Source organism: Triturus cristatus, chromosome 3_2 (genome assembly GCF_964204655.1).
Source record: "Triturus cristatus chromosome 3_2, aTriCri1.1, whole genome shotgun sequence".
NCBI lineage: Eukaryota > Metazoa > Chordata > Amphibia > Caudata > Salamandridae > Triturus > Triturus cristatus.
Genome location: NC_140584.1, coordinates 279,513,163 through 279,539,693, shown reverse-complemented (window position 1 = coordinate 279,539,693; position 26,531 = coordinate 279,513,163). Strand labels below are relative to the sequence as shown.

Sequence of the window (26,531 nt, the reverse complement as noted above, 5' to 3'; positions counted from 1 at the left end):
AGACACAAAAAGAAGAGGAAGCATAGATCTCAGCGCCGATCGTCGAAGAGTAAGGCTTCGAGGTCGCCTCGACGTTGAAGTAAGGAATTCATTTCTGCTTCGCCTTCCCCTTCTCCTCGTGTGTCTCCGGAGAAGACACCTTTGCCCAGGTTGACTCCGGCGCAGTCACCGGCGCCAGTGGACTCTCCAGCTTCCGACGCCGAGCCGAAGCAGGTGGAAGATCTTTCTCCAGTGCCAGCTGAACCTGCGGCTCCAGTTGAGGATACTTCGGCTCCGGCTCCAGCTACTCATCGACCGGATTCAGGGTCGAACTCGTACCCGCATTTCCCGACTCCGGTTGTGGATCCGACGCATTTCCTCAATGCGATGTATAGGGTTTTCCAAAGAGCTGCCTTCCCATCCGTCGCACCTTCTGGTCCTGTGGGTCCAATGGCTATTAGTTTGGGCGTGCCGCAACATTATGCTCCGGCACCTTTTATGCCCTTCTTGCCGATGGCTCCTTCATGGCAGTTCCCGGCGCCGTCTGGAGATCCATCCTCACGGCCTCGAATGGATCGTTTACCTTCTTCAGAGCCACCCTCGACGCCGGTGCCGACTCCATCTGTGCCGCGTCCGGCGCCGCCGACTCCACGTTCGGTGCCCCCGACTCCGCGTGCGGCGCCGCCGACGCCGTGCCCTCGGATCTGTTCTCAGAGAGAGGCTCAGAGGATTATGGAGGAGGAGCGATATAGGGAAGAAGTGGAGGAAGGTGAAGTTGGTGATTCCACTGATGAATTTGAGGGCATTCAGGATGCAAGTGGACTAGATACTACTCCAGAATGGGAGCATTCTTCTGCCAGATCTTCTCCTCCACAAGAGTTGGCTCCTTATCATTTAGTCATTAGGAAGGCTGCAGAGTTGTTGGACTTACAGTTGCCCTCTGCAGAGTACAAGCCAAACCTTTTTTTTTTTTTTTTTTTTTTTTTGATTTTGAAAACCTTTATTTAAACATTTCGGTACACAGCAGAGAGCCTACAACCCTGCGGGCCGGCCGCGAAAAACCCATTTGGATGTATGTCGGATCACACAGCCCTGTGCCGTCAACCCGGATGTACGGCGGCGTTGAGGAGTGCAAACGTACCGAGAGGTAGAGAAGAATATTACATGTCTCAGAATTAAGTAAACAATCACAAATTAGGGGCAAGCTGCCCCAGGAGGCATAAGGTGTCGAAACTTCCAACTCCCCCCCCCCTCCCTCCTGAAACATCGGTCAACACTGCGCTTTCATGTGTGCCCTTGGCTAGCCAGCACTCTCCCCCCCCCCCTTCCCAGCTCCCCGAGCCGCGATAGCAAGTGTCTAAACATCTCCGGGTTCTTCCTGCACAATGGAAGGGGGCTCGCAGAGTCCCCCCCTAAAATCATTCCACTTGGACCACACCTCAACCCACTTGCGCGGGCACCCTCTCGCCACATATACTGTCTTTTCCTGCAGCATGCACCAGTCCATGTCGCTGGCCCAGTCTGAAGGTTTCGGTGTAACAGCGCTGCCCCAGAGCCTGGCAATGTTCCTTTTTGCTATCATTTGCCCGAGTGTCACCCAGAGCCTCCCCTTTGGCGGCAGGTCAGTTGGTTCCCATATGTTAAGGAGGCATCTCTTGGCTTCCGGGCGAATCTCCACCTCCCACACCTCCTCCATATCCCGCACCACCCTTCTCCAGTACCTCTGAATCTTCGGGCAGTCCCACAGCACGTGAAAAAAGGTTCCATCGCCTCCACACCCCCTTCTACATAGCGTTGTGTCCGCCCTACCCATCATATGTAGTCTTGTGCAAGAGATATAAACTCTGTGTAGGATCTTCAATTGGATGAGCCGCAATCGGGCCGATATCGCGACCTCACGTGGAGAAGCCAAAGCGTGCAGCCACTCCTCGTCATCTATTTCCAGCCCTTCAGCGACCCACTTTTCTTTAAGGGGAAGAAGCAAATCTGGGGGGTTATTAATACGTTTTTTGTAGGTAAGGGATATGGCGTGTTCCGCGAGGAGTCCATCGAGCAATCTATCTTCGAGCGGGGAGGCTGGCGGCAGCTTGACCTCCGGTGGGATGTTCGCCTGCAAGGAGTGGCGCACCTGCAAGTATCTGAAATATTCGGCATCTGCCAGTTCGTATGCGTCCTGCATTTGGGCGAATGAGCGGACCCCGGCAGGTCCCCAAATGTCTTTGATTTGAGAGATGCCGATAAGATCCCATTTGCGGAATCCTTTGGTGCGTCGCAGGTTTCCCAACGCTTCTGAGGCCCATAGTGGCGTGGCCATCGTGAGGACTCCGGACCACCCGAGCTTCTTCTGTGCGATGTGCCACAGCTTCACCGAATGAAGTGTCGGGCCGGTGAGTCTGCTCACACCCCGTCTAGAGTAGAGTGCTATTTCGTAGTTCCCTCCGGGAAGCAGCCATCTATCCATGCCGTAAGCCGGGTCATTCCCGTCCCCGTATGTCCCTTGGTTGATCGCGGATAGGTGGGCCGCCCAGTAGTACTTACGAATATCGGGGAGAGCGATTCCACCATCGTACCACCCCAGTGTAAGTTTGGCCAGTGAGATTCGGGGCTGCCCGGCCCAGAGGAGGTCGCGCAGCGCAGCTTCGATCGCTAGGAAGTAACTGTTCGGGACCAGGTGCGGGTAATTTTGGAGTGCGTATAGAAACCGCGGGAGCGAGAGCATCTTAAATAAGGCTGCCCTGCCCAGCAATGACAGGGGCAGATGCTGCCAGGATTTCGCCTCCCGTTGAAGCCGAAGCAGCGGCGGCTTGAGATTGTGCTCGTACAGCAGAGCCTTGTTAACAGTAATATACACTCCGAGATACTTAAACCCGTCCTCTGCCACCCGAATAGGGCAAGACTCAGGGAGTCTGGGAGGGTCCCCACGGAGGACGTATAGATGCGATTTGGCCCAGTTGACTCGGAAGCCAGAGTTGCGACCGAAACTGTCCAGTATATTCAGCGCCGCGATCAGTGACCCACGCGGCTTCGAGAGGTAGAGAAGTATGTCATCGGCATAGAGAGATATCTTATCCTCCCACCCCTCCGCCCATGTTATGCCCTGCACGGTGGCAACCTGTCTTATCCAGGCCGCAAGCGGTTCGAGGGAGAGGGCGAATAGAAGGGGGGACAGGGGACCGCCCTGTCGAGTTCCTCTGGCCAGCGTGAAGACTTCAGACACCTTATTATTTACCAGCACCTGCGCCAGGGGTTCCGCATACAGTAATCGCACCCAAGCGATAAACTGGGGTCCAAAGCCCAGCTTACGCAGGACTGCGAACATGTAGGGCCACTCAAGGGTGTCGAAGGCCATGGTGGCATCCAACGAGACCACCACCGCGTCCTCTTGAAGACTGTGGCACTGCCCTAGCACCCCATGCAATCTCCTAATATTGAGGGCCGTATTTCGGTGGGGCATGAATCCCGATTGGTCAGGGTGGATTAGCGACGAGAGCACCGGCTTAAGCCGATTGGCCAGCGTCTTGGCAAGTATTTTAGGTTCCGCGTTTAGAAGCGAAATGGGTCTGTACGATGCACAAGAGTCTTTGGGTTTGCCTTCTTTCGGAATTGCCACTATGGTCGCCAACCGCTGGTCCCGGGGCAGCAGCCCTACTGCTTTACTGCAGTCGAACATGAGTTTGAGGTGCTTACTAGTGACGTCTGGCTGGAGTTTGTAGATCTCTATGGGTATGCCGTTCGGACCGAGCGCCTTACCAGGACGGAGGTCTCCTATCGCCTGCTGGAGCTCAGCCTCGGTGAGCGGGCTGTCAAGAGCCTCCCGATCTGTGTCCGAGAGAGTGGGCAAGCGTATGTCCGCGAGGAGGTCCATGGAGTCCTCCTCCGGCCGGTCCGACTCTCGCTTGTAAACCTGCTGGTAATAGTCGGCGAACTGTTGTACTATTTCCCGGGGTTCCGTGAGCACTCTCCCCAATTCAGTGTGCAACTCCGGCACCACCCTGCTGGCCTGTTGTTTCCGCTCAAGCCAGGCAATAAGTTTCCCAGCTTTGTCACCTTGATCATATATTCTACCAATTCTATGCCGAGCCACCGTCTGGGCCTCCTGGGATACCAGCGCTCTATACTCCGCCGCCTTTAGCTGCATCGCGTGCCTGAGCTCCCGGTCGCCGCTGGTCGTTGCCTCCCTTTCTAGTTCCCCAAGTTGCTCCTCTAGCGCTACGGTCTGTTGGCTGCGTTCCCGTCGCCGAGCCGCGATAGCCGAAAGCGCCTCGCCCCGCACCACAGTTTTAAACGCCTCCCAGAGGGTGGCAGGGGAGGCGACCGACCCATCGTTTTCTGTGAAGTAGCGCGAGATGGAAGTGGATATGTGTTTCCTAGTGACCTCGTGTTTCAAGTGCCAGGGATTAATTGGCGCAGTGCAGCCCTCCCGTCTACTTCCGAATATAATCTGTGCAAGGACCGGTGAATGGTCGGAGATGCCCCTGGGGAGGAATTCGGCCTCCAGTACCGCCATGTCGTGTTGGAGCAGGGTGAGGATGTAGTCCAGCCGTGAGAAGGAGTGGTGCGCCCCGGAGAAGAAGCTAAAGCTACTTTCAGTGGGGTGGAGTAGGCGCCAAACGTCCGTCAGCCCGAAGGACTCGAGGAAGTCCGGCAGCCACCGTTGCCCCTGGGGCAGGTCTCTAGGTGGCAGTCTGTCTTGGGCTCCCGATGCCACTGCGTTCAAGTCCCCTCCCAGAACGAGCCGACCCTCGGGTAGCGATAGGAGGAATGAGCCCAGGTCTGCGAAGGCCCGGGCCTGTAGGCCTGGGGGGACATAGACTGAAAGGAGGTTAAGCGCCCGGCCTTCCCAACGCCCCGACACAGCCGTGAAGCGGCCCTGCGGGTCGGTCTTGGTGATATCTACATGAAGGGGCAGCGAGCGTCGCAGGAGTATACCCACTCCTCTCGATCCAGTGGTGAAACCTGAGTGTGCTGCTAGAGTGTACCCATATCTGTTCAGGGCGTGACAGACATTCCCCAATAAGTGTGTTTCTTGCAGAAGCACCACATCTGGCTGGTGCCGTTTGAGGAACTGCAAAACTATAGTACGCTTGAGTCTGTCCCCCATACCGTTGACGTTCCAGCTGAGAATCTTCAGGCTTTTTTCCCACCTTCTAGCCATGGCTGTGTCGTAAGAGGGTTTCTTGTCCCACCACCCGGGCATCAATTGTGTGAACATAGTGTGTGTGACCGTAAAGGATCCCCAACTCCCACCCCTCCCTGAGCCCCACCCCACAATAACAAACCATACAAAATGCAACAAACCCAACAAGCCGGACAATCAACTCCCTCCCTCCCGGAGCTGGCCCTGACCTCCCTGCCCCCCATCCCAAAACAACACCCCCCACCCTGCCCCCTGCTCCGTGGGTCTTGAACTGCCCACCACCCCAATTAGCAGAGCGCCTGTCGCCCCACCCCACCCCGGTGAACCCACCGAGGAACTCAACTTGGGAAGTTCGTGGGCTAGTCCCCTTTGGTCGCCCGTCCGTGGTGTCCCAGTTCGTTCAGCCCCTCTGCCCCGGAGTCACCCATAGAGGGAAGCCACCCGTAGAGGCAGTGAGGCGGACAGGGTACCCCAGAGTCAACTAGTCTCAAAAGAAAGGCACATGTGGTATACGTTACTGTCTGATGTCTTCTCAGCGCTATCTCTCGTGGTCTCAGCGCGGCGTCCCTTCTCTGGACGAGCCCCAGCGGGGACTGTTGGACCTGGAACGCCAGGACCGCTGACTCGGCGCACCACCCGCAGGGTGTCCCGGCGCCGACTCCGTGGCGGGCAGGCACGCGTCTCGCCGCTGTACTTCTTCACGCCTGGAATCCTGCGCCGCCTCTCCCGCATCCAGCCACTCCTGCACCGCTTCCGGCGTGGTGAAGAAGAGGGATCGCCCACCGGCGATGATTTTCAATTTGGCTGGGAAAAACATCATATATCTGATCCCACGCTCGCGGAGCGCCGCCTTGACCCCTTGGAAGGAGCGCCTTTCCCGTTGGACCTGGAGCGTGAAGTCGGGAAAGAACCGGATCGTGGCCCCTTCATACTGTAGGTCACCGTGCTGTCGTGCCGCCTGAAGAATTGCGTCCCGGTCCCGGAAATTCAGAATTTTGGCTATGATCGTCCGTGGCATGGCCCCAGGCTTGGGTCGTGGGATAGGGGCCCTGTGCGCCCGCTCAATGGTGAAGAGCTTCGAGAGACGCTTGGGTTTAAGGTGTCGTAGGATCAGGTCCTCCAGGAAGAGCTCCACACTGTCTCCTTCAAGTCCTTCCGCCACACCCACGACGCGGATATTACTTCTCCGAGCCCTCCCTTCTTGATCATCGAGCCGCAGGGCCATCAGGCGGTGCTGGTGTACTAGCTCATTCACCCTACCCTCAAGCCGCTTCTCCGAGTCCTGTAGGGCCTTAATATCAACTTCATTAGCCTTGGAGCGGTCAGTGGTTTTCCCCAGGTCAGCTCGGAGCAGGGCCATTTCAATGGTGATCTTATCCATTTTGGTTTCCAAGTTCGTGCCCAGGGTTTGAATAGCAGCCATGATGGACTTCAATGAAGGGTCCGCTGGGTCCGCGTCATCCTTCGGAGCCTTTTCCGCCGGAGGCGGCGCCTTGGCTACTGTGTACTGGTCAAGCTTGTTGGCCTGCGTTGCGGCTCCACTCTTGGGTCGCATGGCGGTCCGGGCACCACGCGGGTCGTATGCGACACCGCCCGCCGCAACACCGAGGTGTCCTGTGGTCCGACCGGCGTTCGCGGACGTAGCCTTGGGCCCACCGCTGTTGCTCAGGGATGGATAGAGGGAGGAAGACCTCCGCCGCCACACGAGAGGCCCAAAATCAGTGCCAGTACACCGTCCCACTCCCAGTCAGCCAGGCGGTGCGCAGTCCCTAGTCGCGCTTGTGGGCCTCACCGGATGAGTGGGCCGGGCGCTCCAACGCAACAGGCCACCCTCTGCTCTTCTGTGGCCACAAAATGGCGTCCCCTTCTAGGCCAGGGGAACAGTCCGCCGCAGCCCCAGTCGCGATCGTGCACCTTCCCTAGGACGACTGGTGGTCCCCTCCGCAGCACCCAGGCGCCCCTTGATCCAGCTGGGTTTGACGGACGTAGCCTTGAGCCCACAGTTCTCTGTCAGGGATCGATAGGGGGAAGGAGGTCTCCGCCGCCAACAGCCAGGCCCGATATCAAGCAGAGCACTCCGTCTCACCCCCGGCAGCAAGGCGGTTCGCAGTCCCAGTCGCGCTCTGGAGTCTCACCGGAGGGGAGGGCAGGGCGTCCCTCAGCAACAGGCCTCCCTCTGGTCTCTCGTGGCCGCAAAATGGCGCCCTCTTCTTGGCCAGGGAATCAGTCGGCCGCAGCCCCAGTCGCGATCTCGCACCCGCTCCGTAGACATCCGCTGGTCTCCGGCCCCGAGCCGCGATATCAGCAGCGTTCTCCTACGACGGCGTCACTCTGAGCGCGTCGGTGGGCAGGCCCTCGCCGGGGCCTCAGGTAGCGCCGGGAGCCGCAAAAGAGCTCCGGAGCCGAGGCGTCCGGCCGCCGTCATCCGCCGCGGCCACCCTCCTGGGCCGTGCGAGTGTCGCCTGGGGTCGCCGAGCCGCCTCCGTGTGCACCGGGTCAGGGGGAGCCGGGGGAGCTCCAAGGGCACTCCCCGCAGCGCGGATTAAGTCCGGATTTTGATGGAACACCAACGGTCCCGGCGGAGCTCCGGGATCAGGCGGCCATTCACCTCGGCGCCTAGCCACGCCCCCAAGCCAAACCTTTTAACTGAAGTCCTTCATTCACCTTCTTCCATTGTTGAGCCTTTGTTGCCCTTTAATGAGGCTATTTTAGAGCCTGTTATGGACGTTTGGCGCAAGCCACTTTCTTCACCTGCAGTCTCCAGACAAGTGGCAAGGAGGTATAGAGTAGCTCCAGGGGACCAGAGCTTCCTTTCCTCTCACCCTTCACCAGAGAGCCTTGTAGTGCAAGCTTCCTGTTCGAAGCAATCTTCAGGCGCCTTCCCTCAAGCACCAGCTGACAGGGACTCCAAAAAGATCGAACAGTCAGCTAAAAAGGTCTTTTCATCTGGAAGAATGGCGCTTAAGTCAACTAATGCCACTTGCTTATTGGGGCGCTACGTTCATGCTTTAATAGACTCTGTGAAGAAGATAGCCCCTAAATTTCCTGATGAGGAGAAGGTCTCTTTTATGGAGGTTGTTGTGGACTCTCAAGCTGCCGCAAGGCAAGTTAATCAGTCGGGCCTAGATACGGCTGATTCCGTGGCTAGTATTATGGGATCTTCTATAGCCACTAGCAGGCAGGCTTGGCTTCATTCTTCCGGCTTCTCTGCTGATGTTCAGGCCACCCTAGTCGACTTACCCTTTGATGGGGAAAAGCTTTTTGGGGAAAAAGCTGCTTCTGCCTTGCAAAGATTTAAAGATAGCATGGTTACTGCGAAAACTTTGGGTTTGCAGACGCAGGCTAAGGGGTTTGGCTTCAGGAAGTAAAGAGGATTTGGGAGGTCATCCTTTCGTTCCTTCCGTCAACCTCTGCAACAGCAGCAACAGCAGCAGCAAAATCCTCTCTGTAGATCATATAGAGGAAGACAAAGGGGCCGGAGAGGTTCTGGTCGCAATCCCTCTTCATCTTCAGCCTCCTCTGCTCCCAATGAAGCTTCAGGGAAGCAGCCCTAGATCCCCCATCCTAGATCATGTGAGACCTGTGGGGGGTCGGGTGTCCCACTTTGCGAGGTTGGAAATCGGTCACGACGGACCTTTGGGTTTAAAACCTCGTGGAGAATGGGTACGTCCTTCCCTTTCAGGAGTTTCCTCCCCCTTACCCTCCTTGCCAGGGTTTTTGCTTAGAGGACCATCTACTTCTTCTGCAAAAGGAGGTTCTTGCATTGCTACAAAAAGGTGCGATAGAGGTGGTTCCGGAGCAGGAAATGGGTCAGGGATGCTACTCCCGGTATTTCCTGATTCCCAAAAAGGACGGCAGATTGCGTCCAATCCTGGACCTCAGAGTCTTGAATTTTTACCTGAAACAGGAGAAATTCAAGATGCTAACCCATGCACAGGTTCCTCAAGCGTTGTAGCAAAGAGACTGGATGGTGTCGATCGACTTGCAGGATGCGTATTTCCACATCCCAATCCTGAAGTCGCACAGGAAGTATCTCCGTTTTACGGTTGGGTCGCAACACTGCCAGTTTGCGGTCCTCCCGTTTGGTCTTACTACTGCACCTCGAGTCTTCACCAAGGTGATGGCAGTGGTGGCTGCTCATCTCAGGAGGTCAGGGATTCCGGTCTTTCCCTACCTGGACGACTGGCTTCTGAAAGCAGAGTCCCCAGAGATGGTGCAACATCATCTGCAGGTAACATCTCAACTGTTATTCGACTTGGGTTTTTCGATCAATGTGCCCAAATCTCACCTGGTGCCCTCTCAACGCAACCTGTTCATAGGGGCGGTACTGGACACTACTGTGTGTCGAGCATTTCCTCCTCCTCAAAGAATTCTCAACATTCAGGAGATGATCCCTTTATTCCACAGGAGCGGTTGTTCCAGTTCTGAAGGTCCTTCGCCTGCTCGGTCTGTTTGCCTCCTGCATTCTGTTGGTCAACCATGCACGCTGGCACATGAGGGCACTCCAGTGGTGTCTCCGCAGGCAGTAGTATCAGCACAACGGAGATCTCAGGGAGTAGATCAGGATCTCCAGAGAAGCTGCAGCGGATCTGTTTTGGTGGAGCGTGGGGGGCAATCTGTCTCAAGGAAAGCCCTTTCATATTCCTCCATCGGTGGCCACAGTGATAACGGATGCCTCCACCTTAGGGTGGGGTGCTCATATGGGGGATCTGGAGATCAAGGGTCTTTGGTCTCCAGAGGAAAGATTGTCTCATATCAATCTTCTGGAATTGCGGGCGATACGTTTGGCGCTCAAGGCCTTTCTCCCTTCCCTTCGCGGTCCATCGGTTCAAGTCCTGACGGACAACACTACCACGATGTGGTATGTCAACAAGCAGGGAGGAGTAGGGTCGTACCGTCTCTGCAGAGAGGCGTTGCGGCTCTGGTCCTGGGCTCAGGATCATCGCATTTGCTTGATGGTGAATCATCTGGCCGGGGTGTTGAACGTACGTGCGGACAGTCTCAGTCGACAGTTCTCCGCCGACCACGAGAGGAGGCTCCATCGGAGGTGGTTCGTCACGTTTTTCGGACATGGGGTACACCTCGGGTGGACCTGTTTGCCACTCACGAGAACGCGCATTGCCCGTCATTCTGCAGTTTCCAGTTTCCGATGCAGGGGGCGTTGGGGGACGCGTTTCAGTTCAGTTGGAGCTCACAACTCCTTTACGCGTTTCCTCCCATACCCTTGATTCCTCGGGTTCTGAGAAAGATTCGCCAAGACGGGGCCCAAGTTATTTTGATCGCCCCGGATTGGCCAAGAAGGGTGTGGTACACAGATCTACTTCACCTTTCATCGCACCCTCCGCTCCGTCTCCCTCTCAGGGCAGACCTCCTCTCGCAGTCGGAGGGGCAGGTTCTTCACCCCCACCTCCAGAGCCTGCACCTTCATGCCTGGAGATTGAACGGGGCAACCTGAGTTCTTTTTCTCTCCCGCCTGATGTGGTGGATGTTATTTTATCGGCCAGGCGACACTCCACCTAGTCCATTTACTCTTACAGGTGGTCTAAGTTTGTAAAATGATGTGGAGAGAGATCCATTGACCCTTTGAAAGCCCATCTTTCAAATGTGCTTCAGTTTGCCCTTTCCTTGGCTCAGCAGGGTTGTGCTGTGGCCACGGTTAAGGGCTATTTATCAGCAGTATCAGCTTTTCTGTGTCTTCCAGATCAGCCGTCGTTATTTAAACCTCCTATTGTTTTAAGATTTATCAAAGGTCTTACTAGCAGGTTTCCACCTACTCCCTTTGTAATGCCACAGTGGGACCTTAATCTTGTTTTAACTTTTTTGATGGGGTCCCCTTTTGAACCCCTTCATAGCTGCCCTTTGAGGCTGTTGTCCTTTAAAACGGTCTTTCTTGTAGCCATAACCTCGGCAAGGAGGGTAAGTGAGCTTCAAGCTCTTAGTTCGAAACTCCCGTTTTTATCCTTACATGCTGAAAAGATGGTTCTTAGGACCAGGGCTGCTTTCCTACCTAAGGTAGTTACTCCCTTTCATCTGGGGCAGTCGATTACTCTCCCTGTGTTTTATCCACCTCCTCATCCTTCCAAGGAGGAGGAAAGACTTCACCGATTGGACCCTAAAAGAGCTGTGAGCTTTTATTTGGACAGAACGAAGGATTTTCGTTTGGATGATCAGCTCTTCGTGGGCTATATTGGACAATCTAAAGACAAAGCTGTGCACAAGCGCACTCTGTCCAGGTGGATCATCCTAGCCATCAAGATCTGCTACGCCCTTGCTGGTAAGGTTCCTCCTGAGGGTATTAGAGCTCATTCAACTAGAGCTAAATCTTCTACCTCTGCTTTGGCCAGGGGTGTTCCTGTGGCAGACATTTGTAAAGCCGCGACTTGGGCCTCCCTCCATACTTTCGCCAAGCATTATTGCTTGGACTCGGAGATGAGGAGGGAGGGCCACTTTGCGCGCTCTGTCTTGCAGGACTTTTTGGTATAGGAAGGTGGACACCCTCCTCCGGGAGTGGGACTGCTGTGGGAATCTATTCACAAGGTGAGGAATCCACTGGCAGATGTATCCATCAGAAGAACAAGTTACTTACCTTCAGTAACGCTTTTTCTGGTGGATACAATATCTGCCTGTGGATTCCTCACTAGCCCACCCGCCTCCTCGTTGTCCACCTTTGTATACCTTAAAGGATGCCTTGCTTGACATACTGTTTTAGCTGGTACACTTATAGGAAATGCTTTTGCTCCTTAGCTTTCCTTTTTGTATATGCACTATGTATATTTGTTTGAATGTTGTATACTGTGTATACTTTGAATCTGTTGTCGGTCCACCTGTTCGCCTCGGAGGTATAGAAAAAATGGGTGAAACTGACGTCATCACGCCGACGTGGCTCTCTTATGGCTCCGGTGACGTCATACGGAGTCACGAGCAGAGCCGAGGTATTATGACGTCCACGTCGGCGTAGAGAGCTGGGGAAAAAATTCCGTGGAATGCAGGCGCAGGGGATATTCACAAGGTGAGGAATCCACAGGCAGATATTGTATCCACCAGAAAAAGCGTTACCGAAGGTAAGTAACTTGTTCTTCAGTCAGTGTTTCGAATGTCCTTAAGTGGCAGTCAATGTAAAGGTCGCCCATACTAGTGAGACCAGCCTCCTCCCCTACCTGTAGCTAACCGCTGGAGAGATGACTTATCCGAGTCAGGAAGCCCACCAATGGAATGACTGGGGCAGAAGGGGGAATGTGTTGTATGAGATGAAGTGCCTGTGACAGGCATGAGAGAGCCTACCTTGAAAGGAGAGGCAAGTCCAGAGGAAGACAGGTGCCAGTGTGTATAAGATGGAGTAGGCATCCTTTGGTGGGGGAGGGTTAGCAGGTCCCATGTCCTCCAAAAACCGTCTCGACAACCAGTAGGACAACCACTGCAGCTGGGACACTTCGTACTAGTGTTCAAAGTTGGGGGGCCCAAGGCCTCCCTACTCCTTGGGAAGCTGAAATGTGTCCAGTGCCACTTGTCTGCGTGATTTATGCGAGCACAGGTGCCCCAAGAGGACTTGGAGCCCCTGAAAGAATAATCTAGGTTGCGAAACTGGAAGATTGGTAAAATAATGTAGGAGACCGGGGAGGATAACCATCTTGGAATCGCAACTTGGCCTGCCACTGACCGAGGGATGGATATCCAAAAAGAGATCTGTGACCTGATGGAGGTGACCACCGCTGACACATTACCCTCCAACACATCTGGGGTTATGTGATATACCAGAACACCCAAGTAGCAGACCACGGTGGGCTCCCAGTGTTTGCATCCCAACCCTCCTCCCTTGGTCCACTGCTTTTGGTGCAGCTGTTGGCACTAGGGGGAAGAGGCAAGACTTGCCCCCGCTGGCTGTCAATCCAGACACTAGGCCAAATTATGCCAGGAGGAAAGCAACAGGGGTGAGGTTGTAAGTGATCTCCTGGAGATAGAGGAGAACATCATCCGGATAAAGTGAAATAGTGTGGGGGCTGTCTGAGGTGTGAAAGGGGACAGCCCTGTCTGGTGCCGCTTTTGACCATGAAAGGTTCAGAGTTGGAACCGCCTAAGCGAGTTCTAGCCGTGGGGTAATTATATGATAGTCAGATCAGCTTGGTGACGTAGGGGCTAAGGCCACATTTTGCCTGAACCGCAAAGAGATAATCCTTGTTGAGGGAATCAAAGGCTTTATGGCTATCCAGCACTAGTGCTGTCGCCCTGGGCCTTCTGCTTTGTGCCTCCCTCCTTGATCCGGAATAGCCACTGGACACACAGTAAGGTATTTCTCCCCAGGTTGAATCTGTTCTGGTCCCTATGGATCAAGCATGGTAAAACCTGTTGATCTCTTTGGGTTAATATCATACTCAAGATTTTATAGGCTGTTTAATGTTTCAATGGGAGCAATACGATGCATTGTCCTATGGGTCTTTACCTGGCTTCAGTAGTAACACTATGCAAGCCTCCGGAAGCGTGTCAGGAAGATTCCCGGTCACTAGCGTAGTTTCATTTAGTCGGAGTAGCTTGGGGGTTAATAGGCCCTGGAAGGCTTTGTAAAACTTGTCCGGGAAACCGTCCGTCCCAGGTGATTTGTCAGATGCCAGTGCCATGATTGCTGCCTTCATCTCCTGGGTAGTGAGCGGGGCATCCAGGTAACCCCACTGTTCTGGGGTGAGTGTAAGCGGATGAGCAGGTATAAAAAATGCTTTAAGGTCAGGGGCGGGGCACCCTGATGGGGGTGGTAGAGATCCACATAATAAGCTGTGAAAGTATCATGTAGAGCTTGCTGTGAGTACAGTAGACCACCATCCGGGCCTCGGATTTCGTTCACTGGTGGTTGTCATATGTCCCTGCAAACCTGCCAGGCCAATATTTTTCCTGGCTTGTTTTCCTCCAGATGCGTCCTGGTGGAGTACGTGGCATAGTCTAAACATTGGAGGTGCTCTAATAACTGCACCTCCGTCTCCGAGAGGGGAACGAGAGATGGCAGAAGATGTGGAGTTGAGGTTGCCCGCCTCTCTGTGTCTATGTATTCCCACTAGGCTGCCTCCAAGTCTTTGAAGATAGTTGGTCTGACCCTTCCTAACTTTTATGTACACTCACCCCGGACCACCACCTTAAAGGCCTCCCACTCCACAGCCGGGGAAGAAGCTGTGCCCACATTATGGTAAAAAAAACTGGTTTGGATATTATTAGCCGGCGTGTTTTGTAATGGAAGGTCCTTGAGGACAGAGGGCTGGAGCCACCAGGTGGGGACTGGAGAAGATGTTCTACTCCAATGGAGGCTCAGTAATAGTAGGTTATGATCAGAGAGTTCCCTGCTAAGACAGCCAGGTGAGGAGATGGTGGGGTAAAGAGATTGGGAGCAAACTATTCGGGCCAAGCGTGTGTAGACCCTGTGGACCAGGGAGTAGAAGGAGTACAGTCTGATGCCTGCGTTGTAATGGCACCAGATTGCTGTCTTGGCCAGTGGCACAGCCAGGCCTGTTGACTCCTGGCATTACTAACAGTGGAGGTGTTGGGAAGCAGTGGGTGAGAGCAGTCCCATGCAGCGTCCTGAACCACATTAAAGTACTCCCCTAATAACCACAGGATATGTGTCTATTTGGCCATGCTGAGAGAATGTCGCTGTAGGAATTTAGGTTGTGTTAGCTGTGTATATGCAGCCTTTCTGGATATGGTTGCCATTTAGGCGTGTGTCCAGGAGGACGTATCTGCTGTCCGAGCTCGCCATTGGACTTCGAGAGGGGACCCCACCCTCACCCTAATGAGCACCCCCTTTCGCATATGCTGTGAAGTTAGTGGTAAATACCTGCCCCTTCCATCTTTTCTGGAGTTTGATCCCTTCAGCCCAAGTGATATGTGACTCTTTTAATTGAGCAATGTGTATTCCCTTATTTTTGAGGAAACTTAGAATAGCCGAGGTGTGCATGCCACGAATATTCCAGGATAGAGCATTATAAATCCTGTGTATCATTAGCCCAGATTGGGCCTGCTTCCCTCAGTTCCCAAAGAACTAATAGGGATGGTGAATCATAGGGTTGGGGAGGGTGTATTGGGGAGGCCCGCTCGCAGGGAGGTGGAGTGACAATACCTGCACGCATATCCAATCAAAATTCTTCAACTGGACAATTTCAAGCAAACAAAAACAATATTATGGCCAGCGTGGTAACGGCCTGCTGCCCAAACTGATTAACAAGACCTCTTGCAGGTGGGTGCGGGGTAAGTGCGGGGATATCCAAAATTGTCCTTTGGACAGGTCCTTGAGGAAGTAAACCTAGTGAAGGAGGCAGCCCTAGCTTAGTGCAATGATGGCGCCTGGCCAAGAGAAATTCAGAATGTCAAGGAAGCGGCTCCAGTCCCCATCGAAGCACCTCTAGGGCTGGGCCTCACAGCACGTCCTGGGTGCCACGTGTGGCCAGTGGGGCCATGTCTGCTCCAGCCAGGCACTCAACCTCTGTGTCGTGGGAAACACTCGCTCACCGCCCAGGGGGTCCCCAAAGCTAGGGATTGTTGCTTCAGTCTGGAGATTCCGCTCTGACTCGAGCCATCGTGGCAGCATGTGGCTTGCACGGGGGTGGGGACCTGGTCCCCGCACCCCACATGGGGATGTGTGCAGGGCTCACTCAAGTTCTTTAATGAATGTGCTTTTCTCTAAAAGGACACACCCAAACCCTGCACTCCCAAAAGACGAAGCAAAGACCCAGCACTCCCTTAAGGCGAGCAAGTTTACCACTGCACCTTTAAATAATACATGTTTGAGCAACACTCCCAAAAGACGAGGCAAAAACCCAGCACTCCTTTAAGGCGAGGTAAGAAAATAAATCCAGGTGCATGTAAAATAACACACAAGTTTATTAATACAATTTAGACACGCAGGCTGAATATATCAGTAATTGCAGACTCCCAAATATCAAGTGAACAATTAAATGAACAATTGAGCTAGAATGCAGTATATACAAGTAGCAAAGAGTAGAAAATATATATATAAAATGGTTAGGAACACCTCACCGATTGAATTTGCATCACCCTTGCCAACTCAAGCGGGGGAAGCCCTTCAACAGCCCAGGAAGGAGTTCCATCAGGACTCCAGTTCCGTCACCTCCACAGCAATACGTCTATTCTGTGGTGAACTTCCACCTGGCCCCTGAAGGCTCCCAGCTTTAATACCATTACTCAACGTGAGGCGAAGCTTCTAGAAAACCTCGCCCCCTTCTTATTTGAAAAAACAGAGCTGGCTGGTACCAGTCTGAGTCAAGGCCGAGACTGAGGTTGGCCAAGCTCCCGTATTTTGACTCCGAGACAGAGTTGTACATTCCACAGTACGCTTCCCACAACATATTCCAGTTCACTCTGGTCGGTGAGGTGCGAAAAACAAGTAAGGAGCAGAAACATGCCCTCCCCACTTTGCAGCTACGTGCGAGCACAAAAACAAGGTGACATGAGGCCATGTCAAAGCCAATAGTAAGAACTCATAATATAAATGTACTAGTCTACTCTATGACAGCTCCCAATGAAAGAACGCAAGATTACAAGACAGAAAAGGAGCAGGCATATGCAGGACTGTCCTACATTAAGACTAGGGTAAAATAACACACTAAAATCTGTTAAAATGGTGGTAGTCGAAGGTCATCATAGGGTGCCCAACCACAAGAGTGGCTCTTTCACTACAAGTTCCTCACAGGAGCGTTGAGGCCGCCTAGATTTGGAAGATTGCAGCAGATTGAAGGACCGGTGCTGGGAGCTCCTCTACTACACAGTCGCCATGTTACGCATCCTGGCCAAGCCTCCCCCATCTCTTCCATTCTTATTGACTACCCTAGCTTTAACACTTCATCAGCATATCTTCTTCAGGTGCCTAAAATTTGATACATTTGACAGGGAGGTTGTTCCTTTACTTATTTGAAAGACAAGACTTGAAACACGCTCCTGCTTCCTCTATGTTCTGACAGCAATTTGCTACATTTTGGGGAACAGTTGAGCATATTTTTTTTGGAGAGGGGTTTGCCATTTTTTTCTGTAATTTACCTGAGTGTAATCTACTTGTGTATAATGTACTTTTGCATAGTTACATGAAATTGTGCAGAAATTATGCGAAAAGAAGCAAAATATAAAACTAGCATTTATAACTATTTCTGCATGAAATGTATCTTTGCGTTAATTTTGGGCGCGAGGGTGCATCTCAGGCAAAACAATGGTGCCAAAAGAGAGTGCTGCGAAAAACAGCCACTCACATTCTAGTTGTTCGCATTGTTGCTGCACAACTGTGTAAAAATGTTGTCACGTAATCACACCATGTGATGTGATGGCACAATTTCAGGAATTTTGTGTATTAAGCGTAATGCGAAATTTCTGTAATTAGGTAAGATTATGCCGGCGTAACGGAAATTTCGCCCAGGCATAGTATTTGTGCCAATAATGTAATCAGCTCTGTACCTCATGTCAGTAGTTGTAGATAGTTTTTGGTCTTTTCAGCACCAGGATGCCCCATGCATATTGTTGTCTTCATAATAAGCATAAATAAAAATAAATTGATAAATGTATCTAGCTAAGTGAAGGTTTACTATAGTTAACACCACACCTACATACCCTGATGATATACATCAACTACCACCATATGATGAAGGTAAGTATATGTTTGCCATTCTTAACTCTACATCTGCGTAGCCTGATGATATAATCACACCATCCATCCTCTTTATTGGGCCTTATAGTTTTGTAACAAAAAAAAACACATATTGACCGAGGTCTCAATTTACTGTCTATAAACAGGCGAGACAATAGTAGAAGAGTTCTAGAATATGTGAGAGATATGCTACATAATCCTAGATAAATCATGGACCAGGCCCAAAGATTCCAACTGGAGGCTGAATTGGCTCTTCGGCATTGTCCTGAAAAATCTTGGTGAGCAGAAAAACATAAATATGATAGTGCATTATACAAAAAGTGTCAGGCAGCAGAGAAACAGAGTGCATGGGTAAAGATGCAGAAGAAGTTGGGTAAAATGAAGAAGGCTTCAATGTTCTATAATCGGTTATATTTGCAGATAGATTGCTTTTACAATTTTGTTTTCATCACTATGTGTGAGTGATGCCAGTGTTCTTCGGTTAACAAAGTTTTTTCTTTTGTTACCAGACTTGACACATTTGATGGACTCATTCCATTTGACTTCAAGACAGATCTGTCTGACTCGCACTCAAAATATCTGGGTAAGAAATGCACCTGCTCTGTGCCAGCAACTTCGTACAAAAGGTGAAGGGGTTCAAGGACTGCCCCTATTTCAGGATAAGTACAACTCTATGTGGAAAAGCTAAAACCACACATATATAGCATAGCCAACCATGCACGTCCTCCTGTAAACCAGCTTTTCCTCACTACCTCAAGTGTGCATCTGATTAGTGATCAGATGCAAAACTATGTCGAAACCCTGTTGTTCCCAGATATCAGAAATATGCCCAGAATATTTCGCAATGAGTTTCAACAGGTATTAGCTAGACACCAGAAGCAATGATGCAGGATATCTGTTCATCAATCTAGTTGAGTTCTCATACACACAAAAACCAACATCTGTTGTTTATACTTTTCTTGAGTCTTTTATTTTTGAGTCTTTTATTTTTCACATTGAAATAAGTACACTCATGACAGGAAGCTTGTGTTTTGTCTTTTTATACTTTTTTACGGCTGTAACCCTTTTATGCAAATTATACAGTAAGAAAAAGTTACTTACTTGCATTAACTATCTTTCAGGTGGTTTGTCTATCTAATTGCAGATTCACCACCTGTATAATAATCCAAGGAACCAGACTGGATCTGGAAAACTTCTAAGTTCTCAAGTTGCTGGTTTGGGGCGCTGGGTTTGTATTGATGCCAGAAGTGACATCAGATTACCTTGCCAAATCCCTATTGTCCCACCCCAACACAACAACATTATTTTCCATCCATTTTTTCCAGGCCTACGAGGCGAGCGGGTGGACTGGCATGGACATTAGGTAATGCAGTAGAAGGCTTGAATTGGGAAATTATTAACTTACCCTTTAACACATCCATCAAATAGGGAAGGGGTTGGGAATGGTGAGTAATCTGCAAGTAGAAAGAGTATCCAATGGAAAGATCATTACTGCAGGCAAGTAACTTTTCCTTCTGAAGGATGCTTCTTTCAGCAGATTCCTCAGCAGTTGAATAGATTCCAAAGCAGTATCCTTTTTAGGAGGAGAGTTAATGGGTGGTTAAAGGAGGCAGTCCTGCAGAATGATCTGGTTGAATTACCATTCTTGCGCACCTTACAATAATACTTAATGAAGGTGTTAGGGATGCCCACGTAGCAGCCTTGTAGATTTCTGCAATAAGAACACCTCTGGCAAGAATGAGATGTTGAAGATTTGGCCCTAGTGGAATGAGCTCTGAGCCCTTCCTCTTTCTTGGCAGATGCAGAGGATGCTTCATCTGGACAGTGTCCGCTTCTGAACTGCCTTGCCTTTCTTGAAACCGCAGTACCCAACAAAGAGCTAGTCTTCCAGTCATATTTCCTTGGTGAGGTCTAGGTAGAAACTGATCAGGGTCCGACCTTTAAAGCTGCTCCTTCTTTGTGGGAGGTAGATGGTCGGTAAGGTGAAGGAATGGCACAAGTGAAATGGAGATGCCACAGTAGGAAGGAAATCGGCTCTGGTTCACAACACAAACTTGTAAGGGAAAGATTAGGTGAATGGCGGACGAGAAATCAAGGCCCCTGTAATTCATTGACCCGTCTTGCTAAGGTAATTGCCATCCAAAACACTGTCTTGAATGTTAACATCTCCAATTGGCAACTGTGAAGGGGTTCAAATGGAGACCTTATCAAAAACATCAACACAGAGTTAGGATCCCACCGGGGCACAATAAAGAGAGTTGGCGGATACAAATTAGTCACAACTTCTGAAAATGCATCTGAATAGGGATATGAACAGGAAAGGCTGGTCTGGGAGTCAGGAAAGCAGAAAACGCAGACAATATCCCTTTACGGTGCAGACTGCACACCCTCTTTGAGCTAGGATGAGTGTGAAATCCAGGATTTGTTCACAAATAAGCCTGAAGAGGGTCTATGCTTTTGGCTGCACACCACAAAATAAAAAGGTTACATCTCCCTAAATTAAAAGATTTTGTGGAAGGGTGATGAGCTGAGCTGATCTGATTAGGTCAACCACATCTGGTTGCAGCTGAAAGGAGAGTTTATATCCCTCGTTCAGTCTCCAGGCATTATGGTGGAGGCCTTAGAGACTGGGGTGCAGCACAATTTTCCTTTGACTGGGAGAGGCATGGTCTGAATGGCGGCTTGAGTGTCGCACATAGGGAGAAGCGCTGAAGATCTGACAAAGACCGCCGTCCTTCTTGGTAACAAGGAAATGATGGTAGTAACATTTTATGCTTTGGCACTAACTTCACAGCTCCATTCAAGACAAGTGCTTCAATGTATAGCTGCAAGATAGAGAGATGGTCTAGTGGAAGAAAGGAAGGATAGCAGTGAGGGATGGACGGGGTGGATCCTGGAGAAAGGGTGGGGTGTACTCCCTTTCTATAATTTCAAGGACCCACTGGTCTGAAGTAATGGTCTTCTAGTCAGGTAGGAAGGAGAACACCCGCCCCCCACAAACTCCATGTGGGTTTGGAGAACCAAACTGGACCTGTTTTTTGGTTGTGCGGGGGAGAAAGATGAACTGGAGGCATGCTGGAGGGATCCACAGCTCTTACCTCGAGCTGTGTCTCTTTAGTGCCTGCCTAGTGGATTTTGTGACTGCTGGACCTGGGGCTGAAAGGACTGGCTCTGGCAAAAGGAAAATCTTGAGAATTCTCGAAAGCGACAAAACAGGCGGTGGTCCCTGCATGGCTGAGGTTTTTGTCGACCCAATGATCAGGCTGTAGCCTTGCTCGCCTTCAAGCGTTCTGACACAGAAATTGTCTTAACCCCGAACAGGTGTGCCCTTTTGTTTGGGAAATCCTTCAAATTGTTCTGCACATCCTTGAAGAAACAGGAGGTTTGAAGCCAAGCTTGCTGCCTTATAGAGACTTGGCTATCTATTGCACATACTAGCAACTTGGCTGTGTCCAGGACGGATTCTATAATGTGACCGGATGCGCTTTGTCCATCTGTCATAACCTCCTTGAAGTGACCTCTCATGTCTTCTTGGACATCGGGATGACCAGTTGGGCCATGTCCCATAAGGCATGTGTATAATACGCCAAGAGACAGGTGGCATTGAGGGATTTGAGCTCTGTGCTGCCTGCTGAAAAGGTTTGCTCTCCCAAGCTTCCAAACATTTTGACTAACCGGTCAGAAGGAGAAAGACTGAAGGTGCCCATCAAATGCCCAAAGGAGCAGGATGCGTGAATGAAAAGGCTTTCTGGTGACTATTCGTATATAAGAAGTGAGGGTCTCCTGGTGCTGGGTGGTAGCGCCTTGCCATTATTCTATAGACTGCTGGTGCAATGATAGGCTTTTCCGAGGCTTCCATCACCGTATCCAGCAAGGCCTTGTTGAATGGCAGAATGTGTTCTGATGTGGGTATGGCTGGGAGGAGTACCTTTGTGAGCACATTCCTTTTAATGTTCACAATTGGCAGCTGCAGCCTCCGTATCTCTGCAGCCTTTTAGTAGAAGGACATCACTTCAGGGGTCAGAGTCTGTTGGAAATTCCATCTCCATTGTTTTCTAATTCTCCACCACCGTTATCACTATAGCCAGAATCTGATCCAAAATGCTTCAGATGATGGTAAGGAAAGGCTTTATTAAACGATCAATCCCTGGCAAATATCTATCTCCACTCCCATTTTCAGAACCCCATAACAATTCTTACACATTACAACATATCTTCTTTTTTTTACAAGACCTAAAAGAACATTTACATGTGTAGAACCTATATAGCTAAAACTCAGAACAATGAAATGAACAATGAAATCATACATAAATAGATACATGAGAGAAATGGAATAGCAACACCAAACCTGGAAAAAGAAATTAATCTTACTTCGAGCATGTCCACAAGAAAGGAAGGTGCACTCAGATTGAAGTCAGTCAGTCAGGAGACACACGTTATCCAAAAAAGTCTTCTTTTTATTAGCGTAGTTTGTTTTTTAAACAGGCACACTGCCAACGCCTTTTTATTCCCAGTGCCACTGGAACTTGGTCAGGCCTTACTCCAAATTAAACAAGCATTTGCAATGCAATAGGTCTCGCATTTACGCAAGTTTGAGCTATTGGCACTGTAAATGGCAACGCCTTTTATTTATGTTTTGGTTTTCAAAACATAAATAAAAGGCATTGTCATTTACAATGTCAGTAGCTTAAACTTCGTAAATGCGAGACCTATTGCATTGCAAATGCTTATTAATGTATGTTGTACTTTTTTGGTGCCTTTGAATGACAGACTAAAGATTTTATGAGGACTGTAAATTTTGCCAAAACATGGGCTGGTAAGACCTCTCCTGCTGTGTGCTACAGCACGGCGTGGTACAGTGCGTTCTCTGATGTTTAGTAACAGATAATTCTATGTACAGAGGCCTCGGTTTCTTCTAACCTCCCACTCTGTAAAAAAACAAACAGCAAGTACAGGTAGTATCCGATTCCTCCTGGTAAGTGTATGGCCAGTGCATGCCCATGCTTTCATACTCTGAGAGAAGCTGCAAGGCTCAGTGTCTTTTGCGATCAGTTAAAGTTTTTGTGAAGCTAATATGTCCCACAGGATGCTACTGGGATATGGCACATAGATGGGTCAGTCACTGTGCACAGCCATTAGCTTGGGTTCTATACTGGCAGGGAAGGAGTAGAACGTATTCAATTTGTAAGCTAAGCCAATGAGCAATGTGCTGTAGAGCCAAAAGGGATCAAACTCAGATAGTGATAGATCAGTCAGACCTCCAAACCTTACCAACTAGAGGTACTGATAAAGAAATCTGAGACAGGAAACTGGAAACAGTGTGCCAGCTGGGCTTGTAACTTCATATCATCAATCTAGAAACAGCCTATCTATTTAACAGGAAATAGAAGTGTCAAGTAAATTACTGGATTATTAGCTGGATTTATTTGCATGCAGCAGACAAGAAGTAAGCACCGAACACCACAGTAAACAAGCTTTTCAAATTTCCGATCATCAGTAATTTGTACTATTATGCAAATATAGGATTCTGGCGACGTGAAGCACGGGTCAGAAAAACTTTACAAACTGAACAGAGCTCCATACATTCAACAGAGACAAAAATGTTTGTCATTGAGCAATGTGTTTTTAAATACCTCTGTGGTGCAGGGTAGCAAACATTCCCATTCGTAATTTATTTTAAATACAATTTTCTAGTGTCCATTGCTCGTGTGTTTACGAGGTATGGGGTCATTCCCTCGTGTATTTCCATATGTGAATCAGAACTCATCCTTGTAGTCACCGAGACAGGACCCAAGCAAACAAACAACAAAATAATGCAGCAAATGCTTTTTGAAAGGTAAGGCGTAGAATGTTAGAAAAGAGGAACAGAGTGGGTGTATCGAATTTGCTCGAGACCATCAAGTGACCGAATTATGTAAGAGAGTCTTCCATTCTCATAACCATCTTTCACTTTCAAAAAACCCTTTCCCAGGCAGATTGGGGTGCCGCTATAAATGCAGAGCCCCAGCATACAAGATGAAGCTCCTGTGCATTTGTTCACTGGATACAGCTGGCAGCAAACGAGTCAATGAAGGGTGAGAGGACAATTCACCAGTCTTCCCCTCAGTCCGATCTATAACCGGGCACACCTGACCTCTCCGTAACTAAACTAACTGTATCGAGCACCTATGTGTGCCTTCATTGTAGGATGAACAGAATACCTCCCAACACAAAAAAAAAACCAAAAAATGTTTTTTTAAAGTCTTCATCATCACTAAGCCCCAGCTGGATGCCTTCCTTTGACGCTGATTCCCCGACCCAGCCTCCTCCTGGGGGTTACCCAGATATTAGTTTTAACTCCTTCAATCCCCGCTCCTTTAGACAACCGCTTTGTATTTTTCAGTAGTCGTCTGAGCTGCCAAAGTGCATGGTTTCTGCTTTGAAAGTATTGACAGTGCCAAAATTAACCTCTCAAGAGTTAGGGCAGATTCGAATTGAGGTATTTAACTGAGATACGAGGCCATTCGCGACCATTAGGAGTTGACTCTCAATTGTAAATAAGCCCCCAGAGACAATAACGTGCAAACTCGCCCGTTGAAGTTTGACAGATCCTGTAACAAAGTTGAGTTGCTAAATGTAAAACGCGTTATTTGCAACAGCCATGCCATATTTTGGGGAGTCTGGCAGTCAGGATGCATGGAATAAGACAAAGATCAAGAAGAACCCGCATCCTGAAAACGTGAGTTATTTGAAAACTCACTGCAAGCCACTGACACCATGCGCGCAGCTGGGATAAAAAGCATGCAGCGGTTACCTAAGCATACTGGAGAAAGTGGGAACACTGTGCGCTTTGCGCCACAGACACTCACCCACTTCTCAGACAAGGAGGGGAAAAAAACGAACTTGATGGACCTTAAACATTTTACGTAAACCCTATTTACCCCACGAGCAGAGCTCCAAAATATTACATTTAAAAATACGGCGGGCCCCTTCGCCTGTGGGCACGGCACATGGGTGACTGCCCTGTGAAAAAGTCCGGGGATGGGGCACGGTCAGACGCGTGGCTGAGACACCCGATTCTACCCCAGTTCTCCCCTCCTTCTCACAGCCAAACGCCTCTCCGGCTATCTCTCCTAGTTCCCGTCCACGCCAGGCCAGCTTCCCGCTGGCGATCTGCACATATACCTGGCTGAGTGGCTGGCAGCCGTACAGTGCTAGATTTTTTCGGAATAGCATTTAAAACGGCTTCCATACAGCGCTACACACAACACATAATTGCGCGAATCCCATTGACATCGGCTTCATTACAGTTCGGCTCAGCAGCTTATTTGTATTAACAAACACCACAAGACGCGCGTTGCACTGCCACCCTCGAGCGCGGAGAGATCACCTGTTGCACGGGTCCTGTCGCTGGCGCGAGCTTGGCCGGAGCCTGCAAAAAAGCACTTCCTATCCTTCCCTTTAACGTTCGCCCTTGCGTGCGTAAACAGATAAAACGTGGCAGTCGCCGGGGCCTCTTCACTGCCAAAAAAAACAAGCAAAACAGAAAGCAGCTCCGGGCTGGGGAGGAGACCTGGGAGGCGAGGGCTGCCCGCGCATGCGCAGTACCTGTTACTTTCGCGTGCAGCCGGTGTGGGAGCTGAAGTCCCAGGAGGGGGCCCGGGTGAAGAGCGGCAGATAGCAGTGCGGGGCTCCCATGCATAAGGAGAGAGCCCCGCGTCGTGCTGGCAGTAGTGGAGCTGGAGTGCTCCGGAAGCCGCCGTTCAGAAGGATTCCCCCCGCAGACCGGGTGAGTGGGATTCTCCATATGTAGAAAGTGAAACTAAATGCTGGCTTGCGAGGGAAGAGGGACAGGAGATGTGCACGCCGCGTGGCTGTAGGCGCGTACACCAACTCAAATCCGCCAAAAGCCTGCGCGTGCACATCTCCTGTCCCCCTTCCGAGGCAAGTCAGCAACAATAGATCTCGCCGAAAGCAGCGCTCCGCGCTGCGTTCGCAGGCGAGACCTAAAAAACACGGTATAACTAAATTGACTCCAATGTCCATTAGTGTGCGACGTCACATATAGTGGTCGTCCTGTACAGATTGTCCAAATATATCCAATATATCCCAATATATCCCAAACAAAAATCGGCTCAAATGAATATAATAATTAGAATGTAGTACAGAATTCGATACCGTCGATCTCTTTTAGGTCCGTAGGGATCCTATTTAGAAGATACTATATGACCGAATTCCTTATGATAAATCAATGAGATTGCCACAGCTTGAGGCTCTAAAGTAAGCGCAAGTCCTTAAATACGGAACAATCCAATATCAGCAAGGCAGGAAAAACTCCATATATTTCTGGAATAAATAAATAAATAGAACTCCCAAAATTTTAAGGCCATAGGACTCGCAGATATACTCTGGTGTTGAGAAGGGGACTGAAACAAAAATAATGCAGCACAGAAATATAACACTGCGCCTCCAGATATAGCTGAGCATTACCTCCCACAGCGTCTTCCAGCAGCAGTCAGTTCCTGACTGCCCGTCAACCTCTGAAACCAGGTTGATTACAGCATGGGAACGGCAGTCACTAAACCAGAACTTGCCTCTCCTCCTCAGGAACAGTTTCTAATCCCATCCTCTGTCGCCAATTTTAAAATGATGACGCTTCAGATGATGGTAAGGAAAGGCGTTATTAAGCTCAGTAAAAATCCCTGGCAGGCATCCAACTTATCTTCCATTTCCAGAACCCCTGATGTCATGTGGCAACCATCATCACGTGACATAACATTTCATACACATTACAACATAAGAGACCAG

General features: G+C 50.2%; 1 protein-coding gene across 1 annotated transcript in view; it reads left to right on the top strand.

The window, feature by feature from the left end:
- Positions 1 to 26,531, top strand: part of TMEM244 (transmembrane protein 244) — a 239,061-nt gene that overhangs the window by 146,819 nt on the left and 65,711 nt on the right. Inside the window, exon 3 of the mRNA XM_085646800.1 lies at positions 18,254 to 18,327. Coding sequence (XP_085502926.1) covers positions 18,254 to 18,327 — 74 coding nt within the window. The remainder of the gene's footprint in view (positions 1 to 18,253; positions 18,328 to 26,531) is intronic.